Genomic DNA, 26,451 nt, shown 5'->3' on the forward strand with positions numbered 1-26,451 from the left:
GAAAACTCATTTCGGCCGCTTGTACCCGAGACCTTATACTTTCGGTCATGACCCACACTTCATGACCATAGGTGAGAGTGGGAACGAAGATTGCTCGAAAGACAGAGAGCTTTGCCTTACGGCTCAACTCTTTTTTCTTCACAACAGTGCGATTCAGCGACTGCAAAACCGCTCCTGCTGCTCCGATTCTCCGGCTGATCTCCTTCTCCGTCTTCCCCTTTCTCCAAATTTACTTTTTTTCTATTGATTACTCACGCCATGGAGTTGAATTCAATAATATTTTTTTGGTTCTTGTCGCGTTCCTATGACAAAAATAGTAAACTTACCGGGACGGTTTCCCCATCCAGTGCCATGCATTTGGGTCCCCATCCAGGGCCATGTATTCGGGTCCCCATCCGGAATCAATGGGGGTAAATTTACTATAATCACATTTTTGTTTTAGCAATGCGACAAATACAAAGAAATATTATTGAACTCAAGTCTCTATGGCATGAGTAATCAATAGAAAAAAAGTCATTTTGGGGGTGAACTACTCCTTTAATACAATATAACTAGTACACCTGCAGTGGTTGGAGGTGGTCTCTCTGTAACTTCTCCCACTGAGAAATGTGCACCATACAAGAACCCTCGGCCCAAAACACACTCGTCCCGGTTCAAATGACCTCGGGACTGTGGGACCCACCAGGTATTTCCGTCTACGTCAAACATGGCCAACTTTGACATCTCGGGGGTACAGAGACGATGATTTAGGATTCTGTCCCTAGTGGGACGTATTAAACTTGACTGCTCTCCTTAGAGTTCGCTCGGTGGTGCCTCTCGTGGATCAAGTCTGCTTCAGACGGCGTGCCTCTATCGTAATAGTCTTTTGCCAAACTACTTCCTACTAAATAATGTAGTCTGTTCTAACCAAGTGGGCAGGGGGCTCGTTCGGGGGAAACGTTCAACGCAATGTGCCAAACAGATGAGTGGTCTGCCACTGGGGGCGAGAGTGCCACACAAAAAGTGGGAGAGTGTGTTTTGGGGCGAGCATTCCGGTTACTAGAAAGGTAGATGTATTGCCCGAAGCTCAAAATGCAATATCTCCTCTTCTCAGTAAGAGACAAAAGGGTTAGAAATAAGGACATTAATCTAATGGACGAAAGCTTTACATTGTTCTGTGTTCCTCCATTTCTTCCCTGCAGGGAAGCTCAACAGTTTGTGGACAAGTTTGAAGGAGCGCTGGGCAAAGGCAAAGGCAAGAAGTGGTATGCCTACAAAATTATGATGATGAAGGTCAGAACCAAAGGGAAACACTGCAATCATGTCATTGCTTTTTGCTTGTGCTGTCTGTCTTCATTTTGGAACCACTTTCTTTTTGTCCCCTTTCGTGTTGTGACAGAAATGGATCAAGTTCCAAAGGGATTTTGAGAATTTCAGCACATCGTGTATACCATGGGAACGCAAGATAAAGGAGGTGGAAAGTGAGTTACTTCCTGGTTCAAGCGTTGAACGGATTCCCCTGCTTGAAAATAATGTGTACCTTACATGATGTTCAACCTGTGGCGCCCCTCTCAGGTCACTTTGGGTCATCAGTGGCATCTTATTTTATCTTCCTGCGCTGGATGTACGGCATGAACCTGGTCCTGTTTGGCCTCATGTTCGGACTGGTGGTCCTCCCAGAGGTACACTGTCAAATCTAGTCATAGTCAAGTCATAATTTAAAGGAGTAGTAAATGTACCCCCATTGATTCTGGATGGGGACTCAAATGCATGGGGCTGGATGGGGACCCAAATACAAGGCCCTGAATGGGGACCCAAATGCATTTGTGTGAGAATCAATGGAGGTGAATTTCCTTGACCCTGCATTTGGTTCCCATCCAGAGCCTTATTTGGGTCCCCATCCAGAATCAATGGGGGTAAATTTACTATAATAAAAATGTTTTTCTTCTTTTTTTGTCTTAGGAATGCGACGGATACAAACAAATATTATTGAACTCAAGTGTCCATGGTGTGACTAATCATTAGAAAAAAAACATTTTGGGGGTGAACTACTCCTTTAACTATGGAAGTAAATGGACCCATAAGGCAGTGGTGGAGAAATATATATTTTATACTTGATTAAAAGTATTAATACAGAAGTATAAGTCCGTAATAAAAAATTACTTGAGTAAAAGTACAAAAGTATTGGCATCAAAATGTACTTAAAGTACCAAGTACTTGGCAGAATGTCCCACTTCTCAAATGCATACAAAATTGTTGAGTAGAAGTAAAAGTACAGAAAATGTTAAATACCTGAACATTTTACTTAAAGGAGTAGTTCACCACTTTTCAACCTGTCTTCATATAATAGGTCCTCACTAATGTTCATGATAAAATATCACAATTTTTTTCTACTCAGTCCAAGTCTCCTAGGAGAGCTGTGGGAAGTTCAGAATCCATCGTCTTGTGACATCATCATTTTCCAAAAAAAAAAATTAATCAATATTTTTGAAAAACATATTTAGATTTTTAATATCGCGAGAACAATGGCTTCCACTTTAAAATTGCAACTTTTCAGGAATAGAAAGCCTGCAGTTTCTATAAGCTGGATTGGTAATCGATGATGTCACAAGACTATGGGTTTCTGACCAGCCCACAGCCCTCCTCTGAGAAAAAAAAAAAAAAAAAAAAGAAAAGCTATTTTTGAGTGAGGACCAATTATATGAACATAGGTTGAAAAGTGGTGGAGTGCCCCTTTAAGTAACAGTGTAGCCTACTTACCCGGGAGTTACTTTACAGTCTCCATTTAATACCCTAGTTATTAGGGTCCATTTGTTTTTGTTACTGTGTATTGAAAGCTTGAATGGTCTGTCTCTGTCTCTCTCTCTTATGTTGACATATTAATGTCCAGGTAATAATGGGCCTCCCTTATGTCTGTCTCTCTCTCTCTCTCTCTCTCTCTCTCTCTCTCTCTCTCTCTCTCTCTCTCTCTCTGTTGACGTATTAATGTCCAGGTGATGATGGGCCTCCCGTATGGCTCCATTCCCAGAAAGACGGTGCCCAGAGCAGAGCAGGACACTGCCCAGGATTACTCTACCCTCATGGATTTCAACGTAGGTGAAACAGGAAGGGAGCTGCTCAGCTCTCCAGATGTCACTCCATCTGCAGCCTCTTGTCATTCATTTTAGGGATAGGTTTTAATCATGCTTCTGGTCAGACTGAATTAAAGACGGTTGCCGTGATTTATTTTCCCTGCAACTCCACACATGGCTGTTATAACTAGCAAAGAATATATGCAGCATTAGAAGACTGGTTCTCAACGCGGGGTCTTGGGATCCTCAGGGTTCGTTGAGGATGTTCTAAATCACTGCTTCCCAAGCACTGGGTCGGGACGCATTTGTGGGTCGCGAACACATTTTTATGGGTCTCTTAATTTTTTGTTTGTTCCGAAATTCTTTTGAAATTATTATTTCAAAACATTTTCCTAAAAAGCTAAGATTATCATGAATAAAAGAAAAATTCAATGATTTTTTGGTAATTTCATTAATGAATAAAATGAAAATCTAAGAAATTCCATAAATTAGAAAACTGCCACAGACGAGAATTGACGAGAATCATCGCAAAACCCGTCAGTGCCAATGACGAGAATTGACGAGAATAATAAAAAAGGATTTTTCTTTTTTTTTTTTTTTTTTTTAAGATGTCAAAATGACCTGAGATCAGAGAGATGCTTTTCTCTGTTTGTGTGTTGGCTCCCTCGTTTAGCTGATTGAGAAAATGTGTGTCCATTCTAGTGGATGGACACTTTTTTTCATTCAAACAGCTCTATCTCTGGAACCATTTGTCTGATTGACAAAATTATTTTTGCCACTGAATCACAACAACTGTGTCTGTTTCTAAAAAAAATCATTTTTTTTCATTGCATAGTAAAGAAAACATACAAAATCCTGGCACAGGGACCTTGGGGCCATTTTGGCCCTGGCATGGAAAGTGAATGAATGAAAATAGGCGATCTACAAGCTCACAACACGACGCTTCGCACCGCGTTGTGAGCTTGTAGATCTGCTGTTTTCAATAGTTTGGGTCCCGGGCAAACCTCTAATTTCTCTTTTCGGGTCTCGACCAGAACATTTTGGGAACCACTGTTCTAAATCATCCCTTACGGGTATGTAAGGGTCGGACAAATGGAATCAAACAGACCATTTGGTTTGTTACAGACCACTTAGTCGTGGTCCTTGAAATGAAAAGGTTTGAGAATTGAAAAGTTGTACCCTCTGAGTCTGCGCGAATCCCAAGTTGACCTCCACCTCTCTGTCTCAGGGATATTGCCAGTACTCCATCCTGTTCTATGGATACTACAACAGCCTGAGGACCATCGGTGTGCTGAAGTTCAGGCTGCCTCTGTCCTACCTGCTGGTGGGGATCGGCTCCTTCGGCTACAGCCTGATGATGGTGATCCGCACGTGAGTTGGCAACGTCATCTTTTTAAAGAGGTTGTAAACAAAAAGAAAACACATGTAGAATACAATTTATATACAAACATATGATAAAAGGATATGCGTACGCGTGTTTGTAACCATAACTTAATATAATAATCGAATCTTATGATGAGGCTATTTATACTTCACACGATCTTGTTGCTTCTCATCTCATTTCTTATTTTTGCCAGACCCAGGGGGTCGGCCTACATAAGGCTTTGTCTGTCGGTCGGTCTGTCGGTCCCTCTTTTCCTCCTCTGCCTGTCCCTCTTTTCCTCATGTGCCTGTCTGCTCATCTGCCCCTCCCTTCCCTTGCTGGGCTGATTGCCTTGAGTGCCGTCACCTGTACAGGACCAGCTGAGTTGAGTTGGCTGACGAGCTGCTGACACTATAAATTCCTCAGCCCATCTCCAAGCTCACAAACATTTCCAGCTGCTCAGCCTATACAATCCTGTGTGTTCATGTGTTAGTTCAGTGCCATACTAGTGAAAACAGCCGATCTACAAGCTCACTACGCTTTGTTGCTGAGACTATAAAATCCTGTGTGTTCATGTGTTAGTTCAGTGCCATACTAGTTTTCATTGCGGGTCTGGCACGTCCAGTCCAGGTGACCTGGTCTAGTTTCTTTTAAATGAAGCCATTCGGGTGATGAATTCTCAAACCTTTTTGGCTGCAGTACCCCCTTCCCCTGACTACAGCCAATATGTTCAAAAATAAAACACCATAATGGCAATTCTACCACTTTTTCGAGTCACGTGTTCAAATACTGGATTCTGATTGGCTAAATTCCGGAGGTTATGAGAGGACAACTGCCGCAAAGTTGTGTGTCCGAGATCAATGCGCCTCAGTGTACATCCGGGGACTTCAGGAGGTTTCCCCCAACCAACAAATGAAGGTCGCAGCGGTCCTATGTTTACTAACGTGCGTACTATCGTCGCCGATTTATTTGGATCCAATGCAATCCGCCAACTTTAAAGCCCCTTTTCTCTGAACCTATGCCTTTCTGGAAGCGAACAGCCTCTATTTACGGCCGGAACGGTGCTTTTAACTGACGTTAGCTTAGCTGTAAGCTAGACGCATGGATTACTATGGAGTTGGCGCCATCTGTTGGTGAGTAGAAGATGTTGTTTGTGGAACTATCTGCTGTCTCACGGAAGTTTTATAGGCAATAATGATTGTAACTTAAGATCCTTGCAAGTTACAACTATGTGTTTTCTTTCATGTATACGGGAAAAAGTGGTAGAAAAGCTATTTACCACTCGGGGTCGGACATTATGCTCTCATAATGTCCTGAGTGCGGGTGTTATCGGACTCGGCTGCGCCTCGTCCGATAACACCCTCACTGCGGACATTATGAGAGCATAATGTCCTCTCACTCGGGGTAAATTGCTTACTTAAACATTGCTCTCTATTCAAAAACAGTTGAGTCAAATTATTAATGTAATTCGGTTCACACAAAGTCTGTCAATGTTTTTATCAATGACCATAACTGTAAAATACATATTCCCATTTTCTAGTTTCTCTCCCGTACCCCCTGCAGTACCCCTGTGTGTACCCCTAGGGGTACAGGTACCCCCATTTGAGAAACATTGAATTAGACAACTCTGTTGGGCTGCAGCTATCCATGTTGTTCTTAGTGATAATTCTGTTTTATATATATTAATAAATGGACGTGAACAAATTCGAATAGTTTTTTTATAATTGATGAATAATTGATAACCTCTACAACTGTGTTGTGTTCAGAATGGCTAACAATTCAGACGTTGGGGGGGGAGACGGAGACGACTCACAGTTTACCTTCTCGTGGAAGATGTTCACCAGCTGGGATTACCTCATCGGCAACCCTGAGACCGCTGACAACAAATACGCCTCCATCACCACCAGCTTCAAGGTAAACATGGAGGACGTATAAAGGCACTTTATGGTTTCCATTCCACCATTTATTTATTTTTTAAATCATGTTCCTCTCAATGTTTCAGCAACACAGAATATTTGACAGCTGAAAAAAGATCCTTCCAGTTAAAGGTGTAGTTCACCACCAAAATGGCTTTTTTTCTATTGATTATTCAGGCCATGGAGACTTGAGTTCAATAATATTTTTTAGTTTTTTGTCGCATTCCTAAGACAAAAAGAAAATGCATAAAAAAAATAATAATAAGAACCTGACGGTTTCCCCATCCAGTGCCATTCATTTGGGTCCAAATCCAGGGCCATGCATCCGGGTCCCCATCCGGAATCAATGGGGGTAAATTTTCTATAATCACATTTTTGTCTGAGGAATGCAACTATGCAAATACAAAAAAAAATATATTATTGAACTCAGGTCTCCATGGCATGAGAAATCAATAGGAAAAGGATCATTTTGGGGGTGAACTACTCCTTTAAGTTCTTTTTTATTTGCTTGTGAAAAGCAAATCTTGTGAATGCATTTTCTGTTTCTCTTTTATTATTATTATTGCTCCAGCAATACATATATAGGCTATACGTTGTTGCCAGATGTTGTGAGAGAAACAAGCAGAAAGGTCTACGAGAACAGGTCCAAAAGGAAGGAGCGACTAAACCACATAATCCCCTCCTTCTCTCTCACACTCACACTCACACTCACACACGCATGCTCTCGCGCGCGCACACGAACAGCCCTGATCTACAAGCTCACAAGTTCAACGCCAACACTTTTAGGAGATGTTCAAGTTGGCCTCGATCCAGATTGAGAACCACTGTGCTGGAGTTGGAGGATGAGAATCTTTCAACATGCGTACCTGTTGTGTTGAGTACAGGAGTCCATAGTGGACGAGCAGGAGAACCAGAAAGATGAGAACATCCACCTGAGAAGGTTTCTGAGGGTTCTGGCCAACTTCATGATCGTCTGCAGCCTGGGCGGCAGCGGCTACCTCATCTTCTTTGTTGTGAAAAGGTCTCAGGAGTTCGCCAACAGGGACGACCTCAGCTGGTATGAGAAGAACGAGGTAATACTACTGCCAAGGCAGTAGAAATAATAGCAAATTGTTTTTTCTTTCTTGTTATTTTTATAATTAAGTTTCCGTAAAGGACCAGTGAAGTCTGTCTGCCAAATTCACTATTCCATTATTTCCCCATAGTCTACTCTATTCACTTGATTCTAATCAAATATTCACGGGTCCTTGAGGGGGTTCCAGGAACAGCTTAAACATTTAAGCCCTACCTTTTTTAAGCTATTTGAAAGTTTCAGATCTAAAGCTCATAACGCAGAACTATGCAACTTGTGAGCAAATCTTGACAATTATTCTCTTATATGGAGCTCTGTGGCACAACATCTTTTAAGAATACATATCAATTTGGGGATCCATGACATGAAAATTACATGAAGATGGATTGATTGATAACCTTCAGGGGCCTTGCCGATTTGACATACAAAATGAGATACTGAGAATGAGAATAGCATTACCAGAAACACACAAAGAGCTAGCCCTGAATGACCATAACAAGTCTGTAACTCTGAGAGTGTACAAATGGAACCAAATGGACCCATACGGGTCCATTTGGTTCCATTTGTAGACTCTCAGAGTTATGGGGTCCTTGCAAATAAAACATTTGAGAACCACTTGTCCTAGTCGGACTCCTATTGTGCCATAAAAAGAAGGACTTCTGGGAACTCAGATTATACGGTAGTGTAAATCAGTGTCATACATATTCTGAAGAAAACCTGGAGACTTCGTTACATTCAGTAATTGGGTCTTATAATCAGAATAAGAACATTATAATGGCGTGTAAAGAAGAACATCAAAAACATGCCATGCACGGACAAGGCCAAGTCTTTGCCACGGACACATTTGTCCGCGTACGGACATATTGATGACCCCTGAGGTTGACTTCTGTACGTATTTTGTCCAGTTGGAGCTCATCATGTCCCTGCTGGGTCTGGTGTGTCCTCCTCTGTTTGAGACCATCGCTGAGCTGGAGGACTACCATCCTCGCATCGCCCTCAAGTGGCAGCTGGGACGCATCTTCGCCCTCTTCCTGGGGAACCTCTACACCTTCCTGTTTGCCCTGTTCGATGAGGTCAACAGCAAGGTATATATATATATATATATACACGCCTTGCACTATCTGACATATCTGTCATATTTCCACCACTTTCTATTGTATTTTATGTTGTATTAAATGTTTTGTTCTTTTTTATGTAAAGCCCATTGGGCTGCATTTGATTGTTTATTGTTTATTTAAGATCCCCATTAGTCACTGCCTCAGCAGTGACTATTCTTCCTGGGGTCATATTACAAAAATTACAGTGAAATAAAAAGGACAAGCACAAATAAAATAACAATTAAATGACTGTATACACATTTACATTGCATACAATAGAAAACAGTTAATAAAAAGTGAACATTATTTAGTGCCCGTTGTGTGCTCATGTTGGACTATGCAAGGCAGGGGCGTCCTCTACCCTGAGCCAAGCCTAAACCTGGCCGCATACCCCAAGTACCTAAAATACGTACATGGAACACTCTAGAATTAATTTACACAAAAATGACAAAAAGGAAACAGATTATAATAAGTGATTCATACGCAACTCAAAATAAACATATCAGAAACCAACGCAATCTATACATAATCTAAAACAACCTCGCTCCGCATTACAGCTCCTCTCAATCTATTTTTAAAAGTAGCTTTGCTCTGAATTAAAACTAAATCAAATCAAATCAAATCAAATCAAACTTTATTTATAAAGCACATTTAAAACAACCGAGGTTGACCAAAGTGCTGTACAGTCAGAGCAGTGAGAGCAGGAGCAAACAATAAAAGCAAGCATATGTACATTATAACAAAGGCAACAAGAGCACAACACATGTGCAGTACAAGTGTAACAAAATGTTAGTTACTCTCTGGTCAAAAACCGACAACGCCACTCCCTATTGTTAAAAGCGGGAGACACTTTTAAAACACTTATTTGGTTCTTTTCTGTTATCACTCAGGTGTTTGTGTTTCCAAATAAATAGACTTTTGTTCAACAACAGTGGGGGTTTATTGTTACAATATAAAAGTGCCAACAGCAACAATTAAGCAATCAAGCAATAATAAAATCCCCCAACTGGTGATATTAAAGTAAAAGGCTGATTACAGTGGTTACAATAGAGTTGAATACAAATACAAGGGCAACAGTAAAACGGCTACAAGAGATGCATCTCAATAATAAAAGCTCAACACAACATAGGAAGGGATAAAAACAGGTTCCTAAAAGTGTCGCTCTCAATAAATAATTTACTTAAAAACTAATCAAACACCGGAGTAAAACGCCGGCATTTAAAACAAGCAATTAAGAAAATACAGCTTACCCTTAAAACCACATAAAGCAGAGGTAAGTATGACTTGTATGAGAGAGCTGAACCTGTTAAAAATCTATTACAAAAACTTTACAAAAGATCAAATCCCTTCCGTGTCTGTCGTGTCTCACTTCCAGCAGCGTCAAGTCCAAGTGTTCACAATCCTTTTGTCTAGACAGACCCCACACAGCATGCGCACCTGTAACGGAGAGCGTAATCAGTTCTCTGGGAAACCATCAATTCCAGCCACTCACTCATCACAGCAAATAAACGTCACAGCAATCAAATTCAAAATCATTATCACAACAAATACTAGTCAAAAATAACATAAATAAATCAAAACTCAAAAGTATAAATGGCTGGTAATTATCTTGTTTCCTGGGACCGTTACATATTTCCCCGGTTAACTTTTGTCGAGTCCCTTCGACAACGTTCAATCATTGACAATGAAATGTTCAAATTTCTTTGGAAGTACTCCCCTATTGTTTCTGTGCGACTGCCGGGTCTCTCTTGGACATGGGACTGATTGGGCCTCCACTGGTGGGTGTATGGTCCCAGCCTCCCCTGGTGGATGGATGGTCCCAGTCTCCCCTGGTGGATGGATGGTCCCAGCCTCCCCTGGTGGATGGATGGTCCTAGCCTCCACTGGTGGATGGATGGTAACGGCCTCCACTGGTAGTAAGGCCGTTCTCACCACCTCTGGAGAGACTGTGGAAACTCCACCTGTGGGAAGATAACCTAACCAAGGCAACCCCTGCATCCCAACATCTCTGTCCCCATTTACTAACTGGTCAGGCCCTTCGTTACGTGGTCTTGGAGGCAACGGGCATGGACGTAGCATGTTACGGTGTAAAACACGCTCTCTACCATTTCCTTGCTCTTGTGTCACAATATATACAGGATTCTCCTCTCTGGGCTGACTAAGCACCACATATGGGGTAGCTTCCCACCTATCTTGAAGCTTACCTCGGTTCCGCGCTCTCTGGTCCCTGACTAAGACTCTCTCCCCAGGCAACAGTGGGGCATCTTTAGCAGAGCGGTCATAATAGCTCTTCTGACGAGCAGTGGCTTGTGCTCCCTGTTCGCATGCCTTCTGGTGGGCCGCCTGTAAGCGTTTGTGGTGACCCTGGACCCAGTCACTGGTGGTCACTGGTTCTTCTGGTGGTGACAGGCCCAACATGACATCTTGTGGAAGGCGGCCGTGTCTGCCGAACATAAGATAAAAGGGGGTGAAAGCAGTGGAACTGTGAACAGCATTGTTATACATGAAGACTAATTCCGCCACATAATCAGGCCAGCTCTCTTTCCTGTCTGTTTCCAGGGTGCCCATAAGGTCAATTAACGATCGATTAAACCTCTCACAGGCGCCATTTCCGGCCGGGTGGTACGGGGTAGTTTGGCTCTTGGTTGTTCCATAAAGACTACACAGTTCTTTAATCACCTTGGCATTGAAGCAGGCCCCTTGGTCTGAATGTAGCCGCTGGGGGGCGCCAAAGGTCTGAAACAAATGTTGCCAGAGTGCTTTAGCTGTGGTCATAGCTGTCTGATCAGGTGTTGGGATTGCCCATGCGAACTTGGTAAAATGATCTGTGATCACTAGTATATTCTGAACCCCCCCAATAGAGCAGTCCATTTTTAAATAGTCTATGGCAACAAGCTCGAGGGGCATTGACGTTTGCACTGACACTAAGGGGGCTCTCTTTGGCGGAGCTGCCTTGTTCAGGACACAACGAGTACAGAGTTTGTTCCAAGTATCGACGTCATGGGTCATCTTCGTCCAAAACACACGTCTGCGCAGGATTGACAAAGTCTTTTCTTTGCCAAAATGGCCTGCTTTCTCATGGTAGCACTCCCACACTTCACGCTGGCACTGTGCGGGCACTACTAACTGACAGATCAGCTCATCTTCTCCTGGCAACTGGACTTGTCGCCAAAGTACCCCCTCCTTCATGGTGAAGCGCTCCCAATGATTAAGGAGGTCCACCACCGGTCTGGACTCAGATTTTCTGGCGGCTGCATCCGGAGGCGCACCCCCCTGCAGGAGCTGGACCACCCGCTGGATGGTTGCATCCTCCTTCTGCATATGCTGCCACTGAGTCAGTGTCCATCCAGGTAGGGTGGTGCCGGGTGTGTCATGGGTCGTCTGCTGACAGTTGACCTGGGCTGGAACAGTAGGCGGCTGAAAGACAGGAACCTCCAGCTCCTCTGGATCTCCTGGGGGTTCACTTGGCTCATTGGGCTTTCTGGACAGAGCATCAGCATTGGCATTGTGGCGCCCTGGTCTGTACTGGATAGTGTAGTCGTAGTTTGCCAGCCGTGCTGCCCATCTCTGCTCGATACCTCCCAGGGTGGCTGTCTGCAAGTGGGACAAGGGGTTATTGTCTGTGAACACAATCACTTTAGCCCCCAGCAGATACTCCTTAAACTTTTCAGTCATTGCCCACTTTACTGCCAGGAATTCCAATTTAAATGAGCTGTAATTGGACTCATTTCTTTCACTTGGATGCAGGCTACGGCTAGCATAGGCAATAACTCTCTCCTTACCATCTTGATGTTGGCAGAGTACAGCCCCCAAGCCTTGGTTGCTGGCATCAGTGTATAAGGAAAACGGCAGAGAGAAATCTGCAAAAGCCAAGACTGGGGCACTGGTGAGTTCCACTTTTAAGGACTGAAAGGCCTGTTCACAGTGTTCTGTCCATTTCCCCAGGGTTGCCCTTTTGGAGCTAGTGCCACCCAATAACTGATTTAGGGGGAAAGCTTTCCGTGAGAAGTTCTTTATGAATCTTCTATAGTACCCAATGAAGCCTAAATAGGATCGTAATTCAGTTACAGTCTTTGGTCTTTCCCACTCACGCACAGCCTTGCATTTGTCCGGGTCAGGGGTCACTCCTTCTGCACTGATCACATGTCCGAGGTAATGGACTTCTTTTCGCAACAGAGAACACTTTTTTGGTTGCAACTTCAGGCCAAACTGCTGGAGCCTAGAGAAAACAAACTCAAGATGTTTAAGGTGAGAGTCAAAATCCTTGGAATAGACTATCACGTCATCCAAATAAATCAGTAAGGCCTCAGAGTTCAAATCCCCTAAGCAGCTTTCCATGAGCCTCTGAAAGGTTGCGGGGGCATTGGTTAAACCAAAAGGCATGCGATCAAACTCATAAAGGCCCATGGGAGTAGTGAATGCAGTCTTTTGTCTATCTTTTGGGTCCATCTCTACTTGCCAGTAACCTGCAGCCAGGTCCATGGTGGAGAACCACTTGGCGTTCGAAATGGAGGTGAGCGACTCTTCCACCCGGGGCAGAGGGTAGGCATCCTTCCTGGTGACTGCATTCAGCTTCCTGTAATCTACACAGAAGCGTAAGGTGCCATCCTTTTTCCGAACAAGTACAATAGGTGAGGCCCAGGGGCTATTGCTCTTATGTACAATTCCAGAATCTAGCATGCCCTTTAGTACTGACCTCATTTCCTGGAAGAGTTTAGGAGGTATTTGTCGGTACCTTTCCCGGATGGGTGGGGCTTCTCCAGTGTAAATGGCATGCTTCACTGCATCCGTGCGGCCATAATCCTCCGGGTAGCTTGCAAACACACCAGAGAAACGCTGAATCAGCTCACGGAGCTGCTTCTGTTGGCCCTCCTCCAAACCGTCTGTCACCAGATTCACTGGGATGGGTGTGGCCACTGCTTCTGTTTGAGCATTAGAAACACAGGCAGAGTAAGTACTAACTTCCACAACATTTTGTTTTGTGATATTCATACTCACATCTGCTGTGGTCATCACATCCACGTCGTCCACTTTGTAGACTTCTCCCAACTTCTGGTAGCGGTGCAAGTAGACCGGCGTGTTGCCACAGTTTCGCACCCGGATGGGAATTAGGCCTCTCTGCACCGTTGCCACTGTGCGGGCTACCAGCAGTTCTTTGTGGAACCTCAGTGGCTCCATCACTGCCCGGTAATCTTTCCCATCAAGCCCCACTCGAGCATGGCCATAGACCATTTGTTCCGTCCTTGCTGGAATCCGGATCTGGTTTTTAGTCATAATGCGGACAAAACCCACTCTTCCATCTGTATCGGAAAAGAGGCTCTCTCTTTTACATTGCTGTAGGGCTCGGCACCAAGCCTGCTGACCTGATGTAGAGGCAGAGATATCACAGCGTAGCACAGATTGTCCCTTTAAGAACAGCACATCCCAACATTGATGGATCACATTCATCCCCAATAGGCCAGGTTGGTCATTAAGGCAATGGTCTTGCACAACAATTACCCCACACCCTTTTATTTCAATACTGCCAATCTTCATGTCAAGCAGTGCATAGCCCAAGTGGGGGATGGAGAGGCCATTAGCAGCACGGATGGTCAAAAAAGAGGAGGCATCTCTTAGATGAACGCCTTGATCTCCAAAGTGAGAAGCAAAGAAACTTTGGGTTAACATTGTCACTTGGGAGCCAGTGTCTAATAGACAAGGGACCATAATGCCGTCCATTTCTACTTCAATAGTAGGACTCTCTCCAACTAGGTGAGCCTGATCAATGTGGGTGTCGTTTGTTCCACTACGTCCAGCTGTGTGGCTCGCTACAACTGGACGTTCTAGTTTAAAGGTTGCTGTGGGTGTTGAACATTCTCTCTGGCCCTACATTGATACTGTGTATGTCCCCTCTTATTACAGTTGTAGCATAATGGGTTTTGTGTTCTCTGCCATCTTCCATTTCCCTGGTTTGGCCTTGAGTCATTGTACTCACCCCTCCGTTGCTGTGGGTGGTCATGGGAGTTTTCATAGCCTTGAGGGCCTTGCTCACCATAGTCCTGTCTCCTGGGTGCAGGGTGTGGTGGTTGTGCAGACCTCTGTTCATAGCCTGGCTCTCGGCGGCCATTTTGACAGTCTTGCTCTCTGCGGCCATTTTGGCTGTGATCTCTCACCTCCTGTATCAGCTCACGGGATAAAGAAGTGAATTGGTCACGAAACTCAGCCATCATTTCTTTCCTCAGTTCCTGTCTCATCTGCTGTAATTCTGTAATCATGCGATTTTCATATTGGGGCACATGAGATTGACCCAAGGGCCTGGTGGCAGTAGACTGAGGAGAGTTATTTTGCTGTACAGCATAAGCATGCGTAGGAATTTCCTCCTCTCCATAAACCTCTACACGTGCCAACACTTCTTGTTTTATCTGGGCAAATGTCAAGTCTTCCTGCAATAACATTTTTGTGCGTAACTCACGTCTGAGGGTCATGTCACGAAGGCCATCCACAAACTGGTCTCTTAACAGCACATCTTCATTACCGATCCCCCTGGGGTCTTTGTTCTGGAGTCTCCTAAAAGTCTCCTGGAGCCTTAGTGCAAAAGTCCTAGTCGTTTCCCCAGCTGCTTGTGTGCAACTAAAATACAGAGAGCGCAGGACCGAGGCAGGCACCCTATCTCCATATAACTCATCAAGTTTGTCAAAGATTTGTTTAGCTGTGTTTCGCTGTAATGTGGGGAGAATCAATATTTCTCTTTTTGCCTCCCCCTCTAAACCACTCAAAACCAAATCAACCCTGTGTGTATCTGGGATGTATTGTACCGTAAACATCATTTCTAGTGTGGCTTTCCATTCGGACAGACTAATAGCAGAGGCTTTACCCTTAAATTTAGTCATGCCTGGAGCCCCAGAAAAACATGGATACATAAACACCGGTGTAACCGTGGCCGAAGGCCCAGCCCTTTCATCCTCAGATGGCATAATTTGGAAACACAATACACCACAAAGTAATTAACAAAAATCCTGCCGACCAACGCCAAATTAGATGTAACAAAATGTTAGTTACTCTCTGGTCAAAAAACCGACAACGCCACTCCCTATTGTTAAAAGCGGGAGACACTTTTAAAACACTTATTTGGTTCTTTTCTGTTATCACTCAGGTGTTTGTGTTTCCAAATAAATAGACTTTTGTTCAACAACAGTGGGGGTTTATTGTTACAATATAAAAGTGCCAACAGCAACAATTAAGCAATCAAGCAATAATAAAATCCCCCAACTGGTGATATTAAAGTAAAAGGCTGATTACAGTGGTTACAATAGAGTTGAATACAAATACAAGGGCAACAGTAAAACGGCTACAAGAGATGCATCTCAATAATAAAAGCTCAACACAACATAGGAAGGGATAAAAACAGGTTCCTAAAAGTGTCGCTCTCAATAAATAATTTACTTAAAAACTAATCAAACACCGGAGTAAAACGCCGGCATTTAAAACAAGCAATTAAGAAAATACAGCTTACCCTTAAAACCACATAAAGCAGAGGTAAGTATGACTTGTATGAGAGAGCTGAACCTGTTAAAAATCTATTACAAAAACTTTACAAAAGATCAAATCCCTTCCGTGTCTGTCGTGTCTCACTTCCAGCAGCGTCAAGTCCAAGTGTTCACAATCCTTTTGTCTAGACAGACCCCACACAGCATGCGCACCTGTAACGGAGAGCGTAATCAGTTCTCTGGGAAACCATCAATTCCAGCCACTCACTCATCACAGCAAATAAACGTCACAGCAATCAAATTCAAAATCATTATCACAACAAATACTAGTCAAAAATAACATAAATAAATCAAAACTCAAAAGTATAAATGGCTGGTAATTATCTTGTTTCCTGGGACCGTTACACAAGCAGACGTTAAAAAGGAACATAGGTACATTAAAAGGAACTTAGGTGACATTAAAAGCTAAAGAAAATAGGTGAGTTTTAACCTGAGATTTAAAAACACTTATGGATGGAGCAGTCCTAATCGAAAAAGGCAGGCCGTTCCATTGCCTAGGGGCTGCAGCCGCGAAAGCGCGGGCCCCTCTAGTAGTTTTTTTAGGAATCAGCTCGACCAGTAGCTGTTTGTCGGCAGATCTGAGGACTCTGGCGGGGACATAGGGTTCCAGGAGATCTGAGAGGTATTTAGGGGCTAGACCATTTATGGATTTGAATGTGAAAAGGAGAATTTTGAAATCAATGCGGAATTTTACGGGAAGCCAATGGAGTGAAGCTAAGACCGGGGTTATATGTTCGCGTTTTTTAGTGCCAGTCAACAGGCGAGCAGCAGCGTTTTGGACCAGTTGTAGTCGTCTGAGGGACGACTGGTCTATGCCACTATATAAGGAGTTACAATAGTCAAGCCTTTGGGTGATGAAGGCATGTGTTGCCATTTCTAGTTGTTTCTTGGGTAGAAAAGGCTTGGCCTTGGCTAGGAGGCGGAGTTGGAAGAAGCTGGTTTTGACAACTGAGTTAATTTGTTTGTGAAATTTGAATGTGCTATCTAAGGTGACACCAAGGTTTTTGGCGGATGTGCGGATGTTTGAGAGAAGGGTGTCTGGGATAATGAGTGGTGGGGCCATGTGTTGGTCGAATATAATTATTTCAGTTTTGCTTTGGTTGAGGTTTAAAAAGTTGGCATCCATCCAGATTTTGATGTCTTGTAGACAGTTGAGTAATGGCTGAAATGAATTGTTGGAATTGTTAGAATTTGGTTTAAGGGGCAGGTATAGTTGGATGTCATCGGCATAGCAGTGGAAGGAAATGTTGTGTTTGGACAGGATGGGACCGAGGGGGAGCATGTAGAGCAGGAAGAGGATAGGGCCTAGTATGGAGCCCTGTGGCACCCCACATGTGAGGGGGGCCGGAGGTGAGGAGAATGGGCCTAATTGTACTGAAAAACTCCTGTCAGACAGATAGGAAAGGAACCATGTTAGGGCCGTACCAGTAATGCCGACCTGATGCTCCAGGCGCTGTAAAAGGATTCTGTGATCCACGGTATCAAATGCGGCCGATAAGTCCAAGAGCACCAGGGCGGCGGGGTTTCCGTTGTCGGCTGTTAAAATCAGATCATTAAAAACCTTTAAAAGAGCTGTTTCTGTGCTGTGGCCAGGTTTGAAGCCAGATTGAAATTTTTCATGAATGCCTTGTGAAATTAAAAAACTCTGTAGTTGGTTGTAAACTATTTTTTCCAAAACTTTGGATAAAAATGGTAGTTGCGAAATGGGCCTAAAATGTGATAAAACTGTGGGGTCAAGGTTTTTCTTTTTTATTAGCGGTTGTACGACGGCGTGTTTAAAAGCAGTAGGGACACAGCCTGAGGTAAGACACACATTTAGCAGCATTAAAACAATTGGGCCAACCGTACCAAAAACCTCGATAAGGAGCCGGGAGGGGATGCAGTCTGAGGGACAGTTTGTGGGTCTTAGGCGAGAGATCACTTCGGAAAGTGAAGGGAGAGTGATGGGTTCGAATTGGGAGAAATTGACAGTACGGGTGGGTGTGACTGGATCTGGAGCAGTGTAATTATGTAGTAACCTAAGATTATGGATTTTATCAATAAAAAATGTTTGAAAATCTAGACAGAGGCTTAAGGAGGGAACGATAGCAGGTGCATCACGTGGATTTGTGATGGAGTTGAGAATATTGAAAAGCACCTGTGGTTTATTACTGTTGTTATTGACTAAATTGGAGATGTATTGTACTTTAGCCATTTTTATTGCTTTCTGATAGTCAGAGAGACTATTGCGTAATATATCCAGTGAGACATGAAGTCGGTCCTTGCGCCATTTCCTCTCTGCGCACCTACACGTGCGCCTGAGAGCGCGCGTGGAAGAGTTTAGCCATGGTTCGGGGAGGGCTTTTTTGCGCTTATACCTGAGGGGGGCAACAGAATCAAGGATTTCAGTGCATGTAGAGTTGAACATATTGAGGATTATATCAGGGCTTGAAGCATTAGTTGCGTCCAGGGCGTGAATTGCCGAATCGTTAAAGCTTAGTGAAAACAGAGATGCAGTTTGGGGGTTAATATTACGTGTGCGGCGAACGAGTGGGCCAGATTTAATTATAGAGCAGGGAGTTGAGGTTGTGAATATGATTGGGAAGTGGTCAGAAATGGAAAAATGGAAAAATGTCAGTTACTGAGACGGTCACACCATGTGACAGCAGGATATCCAATGTGTGTCCTTTTTCGTGAGTGGCACCAGTTATGGCTAGTGTGAAATTAAAAGATTCAAAATAATTTGAAAGTGTGTTCCAATCCAAATCTATTGCTCTATACATCACCGTTTTTTTCAAAGCATCACTTTTGGGCTTAAGCTGGGTGAAAGCACCTTTCAGGGCAAGCCTGGTGCCATAGTTATGGCTATCACTAACATGCAATAACTCGGAATACAGATAAACTGGTTTATGTAAAGTATATATATTTTTAAAGAACAGAATCAAGCTATATGCTAGTCTTTCATTAACTTTCATCCATGACAATTCATTATGCATTATGTCAATACTAGTCCTAAATGAGCAATGCAGAGCTAGTCTTGCAGCTCTATTTTGGGTAAGCTGGATTTTATTTAATTCTTTTTTAGATGCATTTGACCAGATTGCTGGGCAATAGTCAAGATGTGACAAGACAAGGGCTTGTATAACTTGCTTAATAGTTATGTTAGTTAAAAAATAGGCACTCCTTCTTATAATTGAGATACTTCTGCTCATTTTTATTACTATATTATTGATGTGAGTGGCCCAAGAAAGTCTCTCATCTATTGTGACCCCCAGCAATTTGGCCTCTTTAACTTGTTCAATAGGAACTCCATGCAAAGAAATACTTAATTTGTGTTCCTGTCTCTGAGCCTGATTTGAGCAGATGACAAGACATTTGGTTTTGGAAATATTAAGTTTCATCCTATTTTCAGTGACCCATTTAGAAATCTGCATGACATCATATTGTAGTATACTGCTCAGTTCTGTGTCATTCTGTGCATAAGCATATATTGTAGTGTCATCCGCATAAATTGCACAGCTAGCATTCTTTAACATATATGGCATATCATTTACAAATATTGAATATAATAAAGGACCGAGGCAACTTCCTTGCGGAATGCCACAATATAATGTCTTAATGCTTGATAGGGTTCCATTGAACATAACACATTGCTGTCTGTTGAATAGGTAGCTTTTCATCCAGTTAAGAGCTGAGAGTTTAAAACCATAAGCAGACAGTTTTATAAGTAACAGTTTATGGTCTAAAATATCAAAAGCTGCGCTGAAATCTAATAGCACTGTTCCAACTAATACTTTGTTGTCAATTTGTTTTAGCCTGTCATCCGTCAATTGTGTGAGAGCTGTGCATGTTGAATAGCCAGTCTTATATGCATGTTGAAAGTCAGAATTGATGTTATTAGTAGAGAAATAATTTTGAATTTGCTTAAATACCATTGTTTACCATTAATTTTCCTAGTGCTGGTAATATACTAATTGGCCTACTATTCGATCCAGTGAATGCTTCTTTCCTATTTTTTGGAAAAGGAGTTACTTTAGCAACCTTCCATTCTTGAGGATAGATTCCTTCCTTAAAACTTAAATTGAAAATATAGCATATAGGACTGGCTATAATTCCAGCAGACAGCTTTAAAAGTCTACAGTCTAAATTATCATGACCACAGGGTTTATCAGATTTCAATTCAGACAATAGATTTTCAATTTCCAATATGTTTGTGACTGAAAAATTAAATCTACATTCTTTGTCCTGCATGATATGCTTTTTAATAATAGATTCAGAGAGGTGACCATTTACTGGCAACATGTCATTTCTTATACTGTCAATTTTACTTATGAAATAATTATTGAAATAGTCTGAAATTTCTTGAGGCTTGGTGATGAAACCAGCACCTGATTCAATAAATGATGGTGTTTTACCCATTGTATCTCTACACATGATTTGATTGAGTGTACTCCAGAGTTTTTTACCATCATGTTTAATTTCCCCAATTCTTGATTGGTAGTAAAGTCTTTTTTTCTGTTTATTTAATTTGGTCACTTGATGATGTAGATAGATAGATACCTTTATTATCTCAAGGGGAAAATCAGTCGCCCGGAGGCAGCACAACAGTTTAAGGTTATTTATAAAGTTACAGAGAAGTATGAAAAGAAAAGGAAATGTACAGTGTACACAGGGTACACCAAAAAAAAGAAGAGAAAGAATAATATACATACATAAAGTGTATTTACTCCGAGGTGAGGTGATTAGTACTCACTTTTTAGGTGAGTATAGCTACTCACCTTTTGTCGGTCAGTAAAAGCAGAGAGATGTGTCAGGGTGAGAGTTGAGTTGCTATACTCACCACGGTGAATGACGTAATGTTGTAGTTTTAGTGACTTTAGAAAACTACACCGCGGTGAGTTGCTTCTCACCTAGAACTGGAGTATGAATGAGCCTTTAGTGTATGGCCACTTTGGCCAGTAGAGGAAATACATCTCCATAGTTAACTCCTCACTGGCTTTTGACTGTTAATAGTCCGGGAGCCAAATGGTGATTTTTGGCTGAACGTGGATTCGCCTGTAAAAGTTTTTTTCTCAACTGATTCTTGTAGCTTGGGGTCACCTCTTAAGGATTCAAGATGATGACCAGTGATATCCATTGAGCATTTTTTATTATTAACCCCTTAATGCCTGAAACACAAGAAATCCACCCAGGAGGAAAATACCCAGGAAAAGATTTTTTTTCTGGGTATTTAAGGAGGATCTGAGGGGTCTAACTAGGGGTTTGTCATGATGCTGAATCCATTGCAGGCATTTGTTTTGCACAAAAAATATTCTGTGGGCTAGAAATGGCCTCAGAAAACAATACACGTATGGGTGAGTATTCATGTTAGTCGGAGGCCTTAGGGTTATTTTTCTCGTGCTAATCAGTCTAAAAGTGCAAAATTTTGCACAACTGTAGCTCAGGGCATGCTCTAATGATTTAGCTAGGGCGCCCGAGTCGGCGACCTTCGGGGTCACCACAGCACCCACAAAACTCTGACTCATCACTTTTCATCACTAAAGTCGATGGGAGCCCAACTTGATTTGGCCGCTGTGGCGACCCCGAATGTCGCAGACTCGGGCGCCCTAGCTAAATCATTAGAGCATGCCCTGACCTACATCTGTGCAAAATAGATAATATTTAGACTGATTAGCACGAGAAAAAAAACCCTAAGGCCTCCAACTAACATGAATACTCACCCATACGTGTATTGTTTTCTGAGGCCATTTCTAGCCCACAGAATGTTTTTTGTGCAAAACAAATGCCTGCAATGGATTCAGCATCATGACAAACCCCTAGTTAGACCCCTCAGATCCTCCTTAAATACCCAGAAAAAAAATCTTTTTCTGGGTATTTTCCTCCTGGGTGGATTTCTTGTGTTTCAGGCATTAAGGGGTTAATAATAAAAAATGCTCAATGGATATCACTGGTCATCATCTTGAATCCTTAAGAGGTGACCCCAAGCTACAAGAATCAGTTGAGAAAAAAACTTTTACAGGCGAATCCACGTTCACCCCCACGGCTCCCGGACTATAATGAACATACTAGTGCAGTGGTTCCCAAACTCGACACCCAAACTAGTGAAAACAACAGATCTACAAGCTCACAACATGACGCGAGATCGGCTATTTTCACTACTTCTAAAATATTTGTTTTCTAATTGATGGAATTCTTTATTTATTCATGAAAATCTTAGCTTTTTAGGAAAATGCTTTGAAATAATATATATACATTTTTTAAATCTAGTAGACAAAAAATTAAGGGACCCACAAAAACGTGTCTGTGACCCACAAATTTGGGAAAGTGTACGAGTGAATAATGAGGTTTAAGGGTAATTAATCTCTTGTCTTTTAGCTGGAAGAGGAGGAATCCATAAAGAACGCCTCCATGTGGAACATGAAGGAGTACTACCTCAACTGGACTCTCGCCAATCCCTCCAATGACTCTGAGGCCACACCTCCCCCCATGGACCCCGGCGACGTCATCAGAGGACCCTGCTGGGAGACTGCTGTTGGCATTGTAATCATTAACAGAAAAAAAAAACATTGAATTACTTATCGATTTACAGTTTACACTTACAGTAGCCTACATATTGTGAAGTAAAATTTCTAAGCCATTCCGACCTACTCACTCACATACTTCATCAGGAGAACTTATCGCCCTTGGTTGGTCGGTCGGTCGGTCGGTCGGTCGGTCGGTCGGTCGGTCGGTCGGTCGGTCGGTCGGTCGGTCGGTCGGTCGGTCGGTCGGTCGGTCGGTCGGTCGGTCGGTCAGTCAGTCAGTGAGTGTGTAATCTGTCTGTCTGTCCATCCGTCCATCTGTCTGTGTCTGTCCTACTGGGAGACTGCTGTTGGCATTGTAATCAACAACAAAAAAAACATTGAATTACATATCGATTTACAGTTTACACTTACAGTAGCCTACATATTGGTTCTAAGCCATTCCGACCTACCATACTTCATCAGGAGAACATAGCTCTTGGTTGGTAGGTCAGTCAGTCAGTCAGTCAGTCAGTCAGTCAGTCAGTCAGTGTGTAATCTGTCTGTCTGTCTGTCTGTCTGTCTGTCCATCCGTCCATCTGTCTGTGTATTTAGTTTTTCTATGCTCATGGACATGTCCTGCCTTGGTATTGTTCATTTGACAGGAGTTTGTCAAGCTGACTGTGTCAGATATCCAGGTCACCTATCTCACCATCCTTATAGGTGACTTTGCCAGGGCTGTAATTGTACGCTTCCTCAACTACTGCTGGTGCTGGGACCTGGAGGCTGGATGGGTGAGTGTGTTTGCTTTCTTGCTCACATACACATTTGGGTCAACTTTCACTTGAGTAATATTTGACCAGGAGTATTTATACTTAAGTACTGAGGTTGAGTACCCACCGGACGCGATAAAGATAACGATATGTCGGTGTTCACATCAATTATGGCGGCTTTATCGTTGTGGTGTGGACGCTGCCATCCACTTAATTGAAAACGATATTTTTTATTGTTATCGCGCCCAGTGGGAAAGGGGCTTAAGTCTGACACTGGTCATGATATTGTGGAAGGAGTGTAGTTTTGCCTTGGTGTGTAAAAGTCATGTTATTTGGTGACTCTACCGTGTTTAAAACCATTGTCTCTGTCTACTGTACAGCCTTCATATGGTGAATTTGATATCAGCGGCAATGTTCTTGGGCTGGTCTTCAATCAGGGCATGATCTGGTATGTTTTTGTCTTTCTACCAAAGAAGATGCAGTAGAGTGATTGCCAAATCACAAAAAGTATTAGTGAATGAATTCCTCATCAATGGTATGTCGTGCAGAAAACAGAGGTTATAAGAGTTGTCAAGCCAAAAACAGGAGAAAAAAACAAGTTTGCAGAATATATTGGCAAAAGGATTTAGCATTTGTATAATGTGGTGACTCATACTGCCCTCCTAATAGGAGTCTGTTGTTTCGGTTTCTTTATTTCATTTTATTGTATTCTTCTTTTTCCAGGGATCCTTTAAATGAACACTAGCATCCCTCTTCTGGGCATGTCATAATAGGCTTGCCTATGTTTTTTGTTTTTGTGTGCGTATGTATATATGTGAAGCTCTTTGAGCTGCAGTCTCTGTATGAAAGGTGCTATATAAATAAAGTTTTATTATTATTATGTGTGCTGCAGGATGGGTGCGTTCTACGCCCCAGGGCTGGTGGGCATCAACGTGCTTCGCCTCCTCACCTCCATGTACTACCAGTGCTGGGCGGTGATGGCCACCAACGTCCCGCACGAGAGGGTCTTCAAGGCCTCCAAGTCCAACAACTTCTACATGGGCCTTCTGCTCCTGATCCTGTTCCTCAGCCTCCTGCCTGTCGTCTACACCATCATGACACTGCCGCCTTCCTTCGACTGTGGACCGTTCAGGTTAGACCACCTCTAGTATACTATTAACCACCAGTGGTGGAAAAAGTACACCTTTTTTTGAGCGGTGCTCCTGGTAGGAGATAAGCTCCAACATCTGGCTTTGTCTCTTTCCCAAAAAATGAAGTAAAATGAAGCGTGACCTATACATAGCCTACATCTTGGTACCTAGGTAGCCTACATCTTGGTACCTAGGTAGCCTACATCTTGGTACCGAGGTAGCCTACATCTTGGTACCTAGGTAGCCTACATCTTGGTACCTAGGTAGCCTACATCTTGGTACCTAGGTAGCCTACATCTTGGTACCTAGGTAGCCTACATCTTGGCACAAACAGCTTTTTTGTACGGAAACTGTATGCCCAGGGTCCCATTGGCAAAGCTTCACAGGACACGCTGTGATTGGCTTGTGGGACGCTTGATGAAATTAACTCATACAGCTTCAAGTAAAATAGCAGCTTCAAGTAAAAGTGTCAATATTGCAATGTAGAAATGTATTTGAGTTACAAAAGTATTGGTATCAAAATGTACTTAAAGTGTCAAAAGTAGACGCGACACATTGTGAGCTTTGTAGATCGGCTATTTTCAAATGGCCCAAATGTATATAGGTCTGAAGTGGTTAATGTATGTTTTATAATAATACAAATGGACAAAGTAACCAGCAAGTTGAAGTGGTGGACTACTATTGTTCCAGTACAGTAATGGTGATCTCTCCACAGTGGGAAGGAGAGGATGTTTCATGTTGTCATGGAAACCATTGAACTGGACCTGCCATCCTTCATAGGGAATCTGATGGGCTACGCAGCCAACCCCGGCCTCATCATACCTGCTGTGTTGCTCATGGTGTGAGTAGAGGCCTGTCACACTGCCTCACACATAGGCTACTAGTAGTCCAGTGGTTCCCAAACTTTATAGACCATTCCCAAAAGAGAAATCAGATGTTTGCTCCAGTACCCAAACGAGTGAAAATAGCAGATCTACAAGCTCACAACACATCGCTTCTCGCTGCGTTACAAGCTTGCAGATCTGCTATGTTCACTACTTCTTTCTTAAACATTTGTTTTCTAATTTAGGGAATTTTCTTTTTTTTTTTGTAATTAAAATGTTTTTTCTTCTTAAAGGAGTAGTTCACCCCCAAAATGACTTTTTTTCTATTGATTACTCATGCCATGGAGAGTAGAGTTCAATAATATTTTTGTTTTTTGCCACATTCCTAAGACAAAAATTTGCCCCCATTGATTCCGGATGGGGACCCGTTTCAAAACGGGTCCCCATCCGGAACGAATGGGGGTACATTTATTGTTATCACATTTTTGTCTTAGGAATGCGACAAAAAACTAAAAATATTATTGAACTCTAGTCTCCATGGCATGAGTAATCAATAGAAAAAAAGTCATTTTGGGGTGAACTACTCCTTTAATACAAAATGTGGTAATGGTACAGTGCAGCACAACAACAAATACAAATAGGTCTATATACAGTCAGTCCAAGATAATGCAGAAATAAAAATACAAAATAAATAAAAGTAGGAACCTCTTCAAATAAGGGTCATATATGTTGTTGATTTTTTAAGAAAATCTTTTACAATGATAATAATTACAACATTTAGGAAACACAAAATAAAGGGATATTCAACTTGCGACCCACAAAAAGTGGTCCCGACTCCCGACCCACTGTTTGGGAAACAGTGCAATAGACAATCATATGACAAACACAACGCCTTTTACAATTTAGCACTTTTGTTGGGTATAAATTAAATTTGTGTTTTGTTAGTCCACATAATTCTTGTCTACTCACAAGCTGGCCATCTTGCTTTTACGTCATATTCTGGGGTTGAGAAAGCAATTTTAATTCTGAAGTGTCTAATGGGAATTGGGTGATTCTGATTCCAATACCTCCAGGAAAAAAAAACAATTCTGATTTCAGTGCCTTTGACTGAAATGTCCTATAACTTTGTCTCTTAACAGACTGGCCATTTATTATCTGAACGTAACGTCCAAGGCTTACCAGCAGGCCAACCTAGATCTGAAGAAGAAGATGCAATTGGTG

At 42.6% G+C, this 26,451-nt stretch overlaps 1 protein-coding gene across 1 annotated transcript in view; it reads left to right on the forward strand.

The window, feature by feature from the left end:
- The window catches only part of tmc2a (transmembrane channel-like 2a), a gene marked incomplete at both ends in the record, with an annotated part of 30,527 nt that overhangs the window by 2,752 nt on the left and 1,324 nt on the right, over positions 1 to 26,451 (forward strand). The window contains 14 exons of the mRNA XM_080743372.1: positions 1,182 to 1,272; positions 1,379 to 1,460; positions 1,555 to 1,661; positions 2,973 to 3,071; positions 4,279 to 4,421; positions 6,180 to 6,327; positions 7,214 to 7,402; positions 8,307 to 8,486; positions 22,379 to 22,543; positions 23,169 to 23,297; positions 23,657 to 23,724; positions 24,169 to 24,408; positions 25,122 to 25,247; positions 26,370 to 26,448. Coding sequence (XP_080599498.1) covers positions 1,182 to 1,272; positions 1,379 to 1,460; positions 1,555 to 1,661; positions 2,973 to 3,071; positions 4,279 to 4,421; positions 6,180 to 6,327; positions 7,214 to 7,402; positions 8,307 to 8,486; positions 22,379 to 22,543; positions 23,169 to 23,297; positions 23,657 to 23,724; positions 24,169 to 24,408; positions 25,122 to 25,247; positions 26,370 to 26,448 — 1,846 coding nt within the window. The remainder of the gene's footprint in view (positions 1 to 1,181; positions 1,273 to 1,378; positions 1,461 to 1,554; positions 1,662 to 2,972; positions 3,072 to 4,278; positions 4,422 to 6,179; positions 6,328 to 7,213; positions 7,403 to 8,306; positions 8,487 to 22,378; positions 22,544 to 23,168; positions 23,298 to 23,656; positions 23,725 to 24,168; positions 24,409 to 25,121; positions 25,248 to 26,369; positions 26,449 to 26,451) is intronic.

Source organism: Nannobrachium achirus (genome assembly GCF_963921795.1).
Source record: "Nannobrachium achirus genome assembly, chromosome: 15".
In the NCBI taxonomy this organism is placed as follows: Eukaryota; Metazoa; Chordata; class Actinopteri; order Myctophiformes; family Myctophidae; genus Nannobrachium; species Nannobrachium achirus.